Below are 9,137 nucleotides of genomic sequence, written 5' to 3'. Positions count from 1 at the left end.
GCTGGAGTGCAGTGGCCGGATCTCAGCTCACTGCAAGGTCCGCCTCCTGGGTTTAGGCCATTCTCCTGTCTCAGCCTCCCGAGTAGCTGGGACTACAGGCGCCCGCCACCTCGCCCTGCTAGTTTTGTTTTGTAGTTTTTAGTAGAGACGGGGTTTCACCGTGTTAGCCAGGATGGTCTCGACCTTCTGACCTCGTGATCCGCCCATCTCGGCCTCCCAAAGTGCTGGGATTACAGGCGTGAGTCACTGTGCCCGGCCTTTTTTTTTTTTTTCTGAGACAGTCTCACTTTGTCACCCAGGCTGGAGTACAGTGGTGCAGTCTCAGCTCACTTCAACCTCTGCCTCCCAGGTTCAAGCAATTCTCTTGCCTCAGCCTCCCGAATAGCTGGGATTATAGGCGCCCGCCACCATGCCCAGCTAATTTTTTGTTTCTAGTAGAGACAGGGTTTCACTCAGTTGGCCAAGCGGGTTTCCTCAAATGATCTACCTGCCTTGGCCTCCCAAAGTGCTGAGATTACAGGCGTGAGCCACTGCGCCCGGCCCACTTTCTAAACGAGGTTAGGTGCAGCCACTGGCCCTCCAGTGGTTCCCAGCTGCCCCTGGGATAACCCACATCCCTTACCCTGGCTCCCCAGTCTCCACACAGCCTGGTTCCCTGTCACCTCCTCTCTGCCTCCTGTCCCCGCTTCACTCAGCTCTGGCCACCTGGGACTCTTTTTGTTCGCTCCTACAAACCAAGTATGTACCTACCCCAAGCCTCTGCATCAGCTATTTCTTCTGCCTTCACCCTCTTCCCCAGGTCTCCATGTGGCAGCTCCCTGTTGACATCTAGAGTCATCTGTGATGTCACCTTCCCTTGAGAGGCCCTCCCTGTCTCTCCAAGCAGTCTCTTCTGAGCACACTCCCCTCTCCCCTCTCTGCTGAGTTTTCTATTGTTTCTCTATTTATGTACTTGTGCTCATCTGTCCACTCAGCTAGATTGAGCACAGGGTATGGGTATTTCTTGTTTAATTCTAGATCCCCAGCAGCTAGGGTACTGGCTGGCACATAGTAGGTGCTCAAGAAATATTGAGAAATGAAGGGAAGATCTCCTAGCAGCTAGGGCACTGGCTGATGCCTAGTAGGACTCAAGAACTATTAAGTGAAGGGAATGTCACCCAGCAGCTAGGGTACCTAGCACACCGTAGGTACCAAATAAGTATACGCGGACTGAAGAAAAGACTCAAAAGTGATCCATTGCTGACCTGAACAGAGAACTCTAGTCTGTCTGATTCTAAAATTAGCCCAGGAGCTGAGACGCCCCCAAAGGCCAGGGTCGGGTTTGTTCCCATTCCCCACTGGAGGAAGAAAACGCAGGTGGGCAGTGAGACTGAGGTACCTCTGTTTCCCTGCCCACCCGCCTGCCCACCCGGAAGGATCTTCCCTGACCTCAGCAGCAACGACATGCTCCTCTTCATCGTGAAGGGCATCAACTTGCCCACACCCCCAGGTGAGGGGGCTGTAGGCAGGGGTCAGGGTCATGGGGACCCCCTCTCTGCCCAGCTCTGACCTTTGTTTGCCCACAGGACTGTCCCCTGGCGATCTGGATGTCTTTGTTCGGTTTGACTTCCCCTATCCCAACGTGGTATGTGGGGAGCTGAGGAGGGGAGGGCTGCAGACTCAGTGGGCCAAAGCCAGGTCCCAGGCCCCCAAGATTTCCTGCCTTCTCTCTGGTCATAGGAAGAAGCTCAGAAAGACAAGACCAGTGTGATCAAGAACACAGATTCCCCTGGTGAGCTTCAGCTGGAAGCACCCTACCCCTACTCCCTTGCAGCAGAAGGGATGTAAGACCATGGCCTGACCCCACCCAACTTCCTCTCCCTCCTTCCCCCTGCAGAGTTCAAGGAGCAGTTCAAACTCTGCATCAACCGCAGCCACCGTGGCTTCCGAAGGGCCATCCAGACCAAGGGCATCAAGTTTGAAGTGGTTCACAAAGGGTGAGCTAGAGGGAGCCATGACCACTGGGTGGGCTCCAGGGGAGGGGAGCTCCTCTGAACCAACCATCCTGTCCCCACTATACACATGTACACACAGAGGGCTGTTCAAGACTGACCGGGTGCTGGGGACAGCCCAGCTGAAGCTGGATGCACTGGAGACAGCATGTGAGGTCCGGGAGATCCTTGAGGTGAGAGGTGGACATTCATCCGCATGCTCTGGTATGGCCATGCTACTCATTAACATTATTAAGACAGTTCCTGCCTTGAGCCCCCTATGAGCCTGTCTGTTGACCCAACCCCTCCCCTCAGAGCCCCAGACCTCCCTACTGCCCAGCCCTAAATACTTGCAGCACCCCACTCCATTATGATCAACTGGTGTCTCAGCCATACCATGGGCTCATATTTTAGAAGCCACTCTTGTTCTCCCTGGTCCTGGCCCTGGGCCTTTAGTCACTTCTTGCTTCCCACCAACAGTTACTCCTTACCCCTATCCAGGTCCTGGATGGTCGCCGGCCCACAGGGGGGCGACTGGAGGTGATGGTTCGGATTCGGGAGCCACTGACAGCCCAGCAGTTGGAGACGACGACGGAGAGGTGGCTGGTCATTGACCCTGTGCCAGCAGCTGTGCCCACAGTGAGACCCCCCACCCCTACCCATCAGCAATCCCAGGGAGGGAAGCTTGGTTCAGGGGCCCAGGACTCACAGGACTGGTTCTCTCCTCTGAAGCAGGTTGCTGGGCCCAAAGGGAAGGCCCCTCCTGTCCCTGCCCCTGCAAGGGAGTCAGGTAACAGGTAGGTATCTGGGCCAGGGCATGTTAGAGAAAACACCCAATTCCCCTCTCAGCCCCACCTGGACAGTTTCCCACCAGGCACAAATTGGACCATGTCCCTCTCCTGCTGCAAAACCTTTCCTGGCACCCCTTTTCCCAGAGGATCCAGTTTAAACTCCTTTGTTTGGTCTTTAAAACCTTTTGTGATCTGACCATTGTCAATATATCCAGGCTTCTCTCTCCCCACTCCCTCCTGTGGTTCACGGCCATGAATAGTTTTCACTAGCCTCTGGACTTCTGTGGGTTCCAATGCCCTGAACACCCCTTCCCTTGTTCCTCTGCCCACCTCCGATTCCTTCTTTGGATCCCAGCTTGGCTGTTATCTCCTCCAGGAAGCCCTCCCTGACCACTAGGCATCATAGTTTCCTGGGTGTGCAGCCATCATCCCCACTAGGTTTTGGGATCAGCAACACCGGGTGGGTATCGCCTATCTCCCACCATACCCCCAGTGCCCAAAGTGTCTTTTTTTTTTTTTGAGACGGAGTCTAGCTCTGGCGCCCAGGCTGGAGTGCAATGGTGCGATCTTGACTCACAGCAACTTCCGCCTCCTGGGTTCAAGCGATTCTCCTGCCTCAGCCTCCTGAGTAGATAGGATTACAGGCATGCACCACCACACCCAGCTAATTTTTCTATTTTTAGTAGAGACGGGAGTTTCTCCATGTTGGTCAGGCTGGTCTCGAACTCCCGATCTCAGGTGATCTGACTGCCTTGGCTTCCCAAAGTACTGGGATTACAGGCATGAGCCACCACGCCTGGCCTTTTTTTCTTTTTTTTTTTTTTTTGAGACAGGATCTCACTCTGTCACTCAGGCTGGAGTGCAGTGGTGCGACCTCAGCTCACTGCAACCTCCACCTCCTAGGTTCAAGCAATTCTTCTGCCTCAGCCTCCCAAGTAGCTGGGACTACAGGCGCATGCCACCATGCCCGGCTAGTTTTTTAAATATTTTTAGTAGAGTCTGAGTTTCACCATATTGGCCAGGCTGGTCTCGAACTCCTGACCTCGTGATCCGCTCACCTCTGCCTCCCAAAGTGCTGGGATTACAGGCGTGAGCCACCATACCTGGCCCAATGTGTCTTTTTAATTAACAGGGTTGGGTGGGGGGAATCTCTGCAGTCCCTTACCCTTCCTCCACCCCTTAGATCAGCCCGGCCTCTGCATAGCCTCAGTGTGCTGGCCTTTGACCAAGAGCGTCTGGAGCGGAAGGTGGGTATCCGTCCTGCCGGGCTCCATGGGGCAGGACTGGGGAGTCCTGGCGGGATCTTCACAGGCCCCTCTGTATCCTCTAGATCCTGGCCCTCAGGCAGGCGCGGCGGCCGGTGCCCCCAGAAGTGGCCCAGCAGTACCAGGACATCATGCAACGCAGCCAGTGGCAGAGAGCACAGCTGGAGCAGGGGGGCGTGGGCATCCGACGGGGTAGGGGTTCGGAGATGGGCATCTGGTGGGGGACGGGCTTGGGGATGGACACAGTACAGGAGGGTTGGGGGCAGCGAGGCCCCACCCTAAGCCCCCATCCCCCCACTATCCATTCTCAGAATACGCAGCCCAGCTGGAGCGGCAGCTGCAGTTCTACACGGAGGCTGCCCGGCGCCTGGGCAATGACGGCAGCAGGGTGAGCTGGGTGCGGGCTGGGTGGGCGTTGGGCAGCGGGCAGGGCGGGACCTGCAAGGACTACCTGCTGAATGCCCATCCCCCACAGGAGGCTGCAAAGGAGGCACTCTACAGGCGGAATCTGGTAGAGAGTGAGGTGAGCAGCTCAGGAGACGGGGTGGTTGGGGGATCACTGTGGTCGTAGCCCACCCCGCTGACCCCAGTGGCCTCTCTTCCAGCTGCAGCGGCTCCGCAGGTGAGGAGCCCGAGGGGCGGGCAGCCCCCAGAAAGCGGGCAGCAGGCCCCGACACCGGGAGGAGCCGACACAGCCACGGACCAGACAAGCAGACAATCAGCGGACAATCGGTTCTGAACTCGCCCCTCATCCGGGCCTCCAGCCCAGCCAGAGCCTCTGTGGCTGTGGGTGTGGGGAACGATCCCTGCCAGCCAGTGTATTCCCCTCACCCAGGCCTGGGTGGGCCCCAGAGTCCTGTTTGCACAGCCCAGGGGAGTCCGGCCTCTGGCCCGCCCCGGAGCAGGGAGGGTGGCTGGGACCAAGCCCCGAGAGCCCCTGCAAGCACTTTACTTCCTGTCCCTCCCCAGCCTTAACCCCAAAGCCCTCCTGCACCCCAAAGAAGTCGCTGAGGCTGGCCGAGCCCCACTGTCTCCCCAGGGGCTTCGACCTGGCCCAGCTGGGTCCCCAGGGCCAGCACATGGAATAAAATAGCCAGGGCCACACTCAGCCCAGCTCTGTCCTGTCTGTTTGTTGCTCGGACCCTCGGTGGCCAGGCTAGGTCTCCCCACCCACCCCCCAGTTCCCCTGGAGGTAGATGGGGAGGTGCCTGTTAGGGGAGCAGGTTTGGGGAGGGGCAGTGTGCTTGTGAAAGGCGCTTTTTTTTTTTTTTTTTTAGAGACCGGGTTTCCCTCTGTCTCCCAGGCTGGAGTGCAGTGGCACAATCAGCTCATTGAAGCCTCCGACTCCTGGGCTCACGTAATCCTCCTGCCTCAGCCTCCTGAGTAATGGATGACAGAAGGTCACCACCACACATCCAGCTTGAAGGGTGCATTTCATTCCCTTCTTGCTGTGTCGGGGATACATGTGAGGGGCCCTGTATCTGTCACCCAGTGTTTTTTCAGTGGGTGGCCTTGGGCGTCCCTGCCATCACACGTGGCTGGGTTGCACAGGGTGCTGTTTGGTGACCCCAGTGTGTGCCTTAGGACCTCAAAATTCAGTCCTGACCCACTTAGCATCCCAGAGCCTCAGTTTCCCCAGCTGGACTGGTCGTGGGGAGGAGTCTGTGGACGGAGCCCCCGAAGGGTGCTTGGTCCGTGCTGAGCACTGGAAGGGTTGGCTTTATTGTTGCTGCCTCCATCCGTGTTGGGAGTTTGGGGTAAGGCGTGTCCTGCCAGGCCAGCGTGGTCTGTGAGCCTGGAGTATGCCAGCTGCGTGCCTCGGTGCCTTGGCCAGTGCCAGGCAGAGCAGGCCCAACCCTGGAGGCCCAGGAGAGCCAGACAGAGGGCCCACGGTGGGTGTTGGCTCTTCAGTCCACGGCCCAGCGGAGCCCCAGGAGTCTGGGCTGCTCTGCTGGACCTCTCCAGGATCAGGGGCCCCCTGCCCGTGGCCCACGTGGGGTGGTGGTCGGCAGCTGGATCAGGACCTGCTCCAGATTCCCTGCCGTGTCCACCACGCGCAGGTTTGGGAGCCCCAGGAAGGCCTCGGCCGCGATGCTCGTCATGTGAAGCCTGTTGGCCCTGCACAGAGAGGCGGTCGTGACCCTCCCAGGCCCTCCCCTGCCCACCTCCACCCCTCCGGCCACCCTTGGGGCACCTGAGGAAGAGGGCACGCAGGCGGGGCGTGCTGAGGAAGGCCTCGGGGCTCACGTGGCCGATGCGATTGCCCTCAAGGTGCAGCTCCTCCAGGGCCTCAGGCAGGTCCGGGGGCACAAAGGACAGCTCGTTGTGGCTGAGGTCCAACATCTGGGCAGGGGGTTATAGATGGCGTCGTGGCAGCCATAGGCCTGAGCCACTCAGCTCAGCCAGCCCCCAACCTCTCTCCTTGAAAGTCTCCTGCCTCCTTCATACCAGCCTGTCCCTTCTGCCCCCACCCCACGTGACTGCCAAATTCCTCCCCTCTGCAGTGGTAAACTAAGGCCCTTCCCGGGAAGGCACAGACAGATGGGTCCCCACTTGATTAAATGTTTCAGTTCTTGAATCGCACCATACCTCTCTCATCACTTTTTTTTTTTCAAGAGAAGGGTCTTGCTCTGTTGCCCAGTCTGAAGGGCAGTGGCCCGATCATGGCTCATTGCTGCCTCAAACTTACGGGCTCAAGCGATCCTCTCACCTCAGTCTCCTGAATAGCTGGAACTACAGGCATGCAACACCATGCTTGGCTAGGTTTTTTTGGTAGAGATAGGGTCTTGCTATGTTGCCAGGCTGGTCTCAAACCCATAGCCTAAAGCAATTCTCCTGCCTTGGCTTCCCAAAGCACTGGGATTACAGGCATGAGCCACCTCACCCAGCCTCCTCATCACCTTCTAACCCACTCTTACCATTTTCTTGTTCTGATTGCTTGACCAGCTAACTAGAATGTTTGGGATGTGGCAGTGCAGGCAGGGGGATGGAGGGGCCCTGGGGATAGTGTGGCTAACCAGCCTGTGCCTGACCTGGAGGGCTTGGAGCTCATGCCAGGTGCCTGGCCCGATGTCACCGACTCGGAGCCGGTTGTGCGCCAGGCTGAGCTCCTGCAATTGGTCCAGGCCGGTCAGAGGTTCGGGCTCGAGCATCCGCAGCTGGTTGCGTTGCAGCCGCAGGGTGTGCAGGCCAGTGGGCAGGCCCATGGGCAGCCGGGTTAGCTGATTCCCCGCCAGGTCGAGGCTGCGCAGGGCGCGCAGCCGGCGGAAGGCCCGGTGGTGCACGCGGGCGCTGGTCAGGCGGTTATAGGCCAGGTTAAGCTCCATCAGGCCCGGTGTGGCGGCCAGGTCGCGGGCACCCAGCGTGGCCACGTGGTTGTGGGGCAGCACCAGGGCGCGCAGGCGGCGGGGCAGGGCCAGGGGCACGCGGTCCAGCCCATTGCCATAGAGGTGCAGTGTGTGCAGGCCCCGCAGCGGCCGCAGAGCCCCAGCGGGCAGCCCTGAGCTCCCCAGCTGGTTGTGCTGCAGCAACAAATAGCGCAAACCACGCGCCCCGTGCAGCCGAGCCGCCTCCACCTGTCGGATGCGGTTGCGGCCCAGGTGCAGGATAGCCAGGGTCCGGGGCAGGCCGGCGGGCACAGTGGTCAGCTGGTTATGGGAGAGATCCAGGTATTCAAGGCTATGCAGCTTGCTGGTAGGAGAGAGGGTCGGTGTCAGGTGGGGCACTTGGAGTGGGGTGCCTGACAGATTTTGGCGGGGAGGTTGGGGAGTGGTCCTGAGACAGATTTAAGCTGGAGATTTCAACTTGGGAGTGATGCGTTGAGAGAGCTGGGTGGGAGGTAAACTTGGGGTGCTCAGGGCAGATTCCAGCCTGAGAGTTAGCTACGGGGGTGACCAGGGTAGAGGCGAGATGGAAATGCATGTGAGACTTACGACGTCAGTGCAGGGCTGTGGGGAACAGGGACACCCACCCAGTGCTCTGCCAAGCCCAGTGAACAGCAGACACTCAGTAAATGAGGCCGTGGCTTAGGAGCCATCCAGGGAAGGGGGACTGAAGGTTGGGACCCCCGACTGTAAATTCTCAGCCCCTTCTGCCCCCTACCATCCTGTACCTGAAGGTGGTGGCATCCAGGCCACTGTCGGTCAGCTGATTGTGCTGGAGGTAGAGCTCCCGGAGTTGAGTCTGGCGGCTCAGGGCTCCTCGGGGCACCTTGGAGATGAGATTGTTCTGGAGAAGGGAGAAGGGAATGAGACCTGAGTCTGGGATGAGGGCAGCGGGAAGCCACAGAAGGCTCTTGAGTGAGGGAGTGACGGGGAGCTTGCCTTGAGCTCAAAGCGATTTCCAATAAAGTGATTCAAAGAAAGATAACTCCGACCACTGGAAATCTGAGGGGCAATTGGGAAGGATGGAAAGCTGGGAACCGGAGGGGTCCCCCGTGGAAAGAGATGAAGGGAGTCTGGCCCAGGGTGGGACCTACAGCAGGGCTACCTGCAGGTGGAGCCGCTCAAGTGAGGGTGGCAGGCTGGGCGGCAGGTAACTGAGCCGGTTGTTGGAGAGGCTGAGGGTGGCGACGGCCTCGGAGCCGCGGAAGGCGTCAGGGGGCAGGCCAGCGTTGCTCAGCTGGTTGTTGTGGAGGTACACGGACCTGAGGAGAGCCAGGCTCCGGCCACCAGCCTGCCCCTCGCCTCCCACCACCCTACTCCCACACCATACTCTGCTCAGGGTCGTCTTCAGAGTATGTGTGTGTGTGCATGTGTAGGGTCCGTGTGAGAGTAATTGTGCATGTGACTGTGTGTAGGTGTGCAGGTGAGTGTGTGTATGTGTTGTATGAATAGATGTGTGTGCATGTGTGTGAGCAGTGTGTATGTGTAACGAGTGTGTGCATATGTGGAGTGCGTGTGCACGTGTGATTATAAGAGTGTGTGGGCGTGCATGTGTGTATGCATACGCAAGTATGTGCTATGTGCCTGTACATAAGTGTGTATGTGTGTGTGTTTATGAGTGTGCAACTGTGTGTGTATGTATGCATGTGCAAGAGTGCGTGGGTGCATGTGTGTACGTATGTGCATGAGTGTGTGCCTGTGTGCATGTGATTGGAAGTGTGTGCAGGT

The 9,137-nt window shown here is 58.4% G+C and overlaps 3 protein-coding genes across 11 annotated transcripts in view; 1 reads left to right on the top strand and 2 right to left on the bottom strand.

Annotated features, from left to right (window-relative positions):
- The window catches only part of CC2D1A (coiled-coil and C2 domain containing 1A), a 23,266-nt gene extending 18,132 nt beyond the window's left edge, over positions 1 to 5,134 (top strand). For 5 of the 6 annotated variants that reach the window (XM_023188620.1, XM_023188619.1, XM_023188616.1 and 2 more), the window contains 12 exons: positions 1,416 to 1,489; positions 1,566 to 1,624; positions 1,720 to 1,771; positions 1,877 to 1,976; positions 2,074 to 2,164; positions 2,472 to 2,609; positions 2,703 to 2,767; positions 3,945 to 4,008; positions 4,092 to 4,218; positions 4,338 to 4,414; positions 4,502 to 4,549; positions 4,632 to 5,134. In XM_023188620.1, coding sequence (XP_023044388.1) covers positions 1,416 to 1,489; positions 1,566 to 1,624; positions 1,720 to 1,771; positions 1,877 to 1,976; positions 2,074 to 2,164; positions 2,472 to 2,609; positions 2,703 to 2,767; positions 3,945 to 4,008; positions 4,092 to 4,218; positions 4,338 to 4,414; positions 4,502 to 4,549; positions 4,632 to 4,652 — 916 coding nt within the window. In that variant the 3' untranslated portion in view covers positions 4,653 to 5,134. The remainder of the gene's footprint in view (positions 1 to 1,415; positions 1,490 to 1,565; positions 1,625 to 1,719; positions 1,772 to 1,876; positions 1,977 to 2,073; positions 2,165 to 2,471; positions 2,610 to 2,702; positions 2,768 to 3,944; positions 4,009 to 4,091; positions 4,219 to 4,337; positions 4,415 to 4,501; positions 4,550 to 4,631) is intronic. The other variant, XM_023188618.1, reaches the window with a different exon arrangement.
- A 312-nt stretch (positions 5,135 to 5,446) lies between these two features.
- Positions 5,447 to 6,369, bottom strand: LOC111523781 (podocan-like protein 1). Its single transcript, XM_023188636.1, has 2 exons — positions 6,221 to 6,369; positions 5,447 to 6,144 (listed from the first exon to the last, which is right to left on the bottom strand). The coding sequence occupies exons 1-2, from the start codon at positions 6,367 to 6,369 to the stop codon at positions 5,994 to 5,996; spliced, it is 300 nt and encodes a 99-aa protein (XP_023044404.1). The 3' UTR covers positions 5,447 to 5,993.
- PODNL1 (podocan like 1) overlaps positions 5,447 to 9,137 on the bottom strand; it is a 27,634-nt gene continuing 23,943 nt past the window's right edge. The window contains exons 6-8 of one of the 4 annotated variants that reach the window (XM_023188633.1): positions 8,515 to 8,671; positions 8,138 to 8,253; positions 5,447 to 7,716 (exon numbers count right to left, since the gene is read on the bottom strand). In XM_023188633.1, coding sequence (XP_023044401.1) covers positions 6,930 to 7,716; positions 8,138 to 8,253; positions 8,515 to 8,671 — 1,060 coding nt within the window. In that variant the 3' untranslated portion in view covers positions 5,447 to 6,929. The remainder of the gene's footprint in view (positions 7,717 to 8,137; positions 8,254 to 8,514; positions 8,672 to 9,137) is intronic. The other 3 variants (XM_023188632.2, XM_023188634.1, XM_023188635.2) reach the window with 3 other exon arrangements.

Source organism: Piliocolobus tephrosceles, chromosome 21, assembly GCF_002776525.5.
Source record: "Piliocolobus tephrosceles isolate RC106 chromosome 21, ASM277652v3, whole genome shotgun sequence".
Lineage (NCBI taxonomy): Eukaryota > Metazoa > Chordata > Mammalia > Primates > Cercopithecidae > Piliocolobus > Piliocolobus tephrosceles.
This window is presented reverse-complemented; position numbering and strand designations above follow the sequence as displayed.

Excerpts from the sequence above, each read along its gene's own strand:
- LOC111523781 (XM_023188636.1), bottom strand. The coding sequence starts at position 6,369 with ATGTTGGACCTCAGCCACAACGAGCTGTCCTTTGTGCCCCCGGACCTG. Across the intron at positions 6,145-6,220 it reads CTGCGTGCCCTCTTCCTCAG|GGCCAACAGGCTTCACATGA; the intron begins GTGCCCCAAGGG and ends CTCTCTGTGCAG.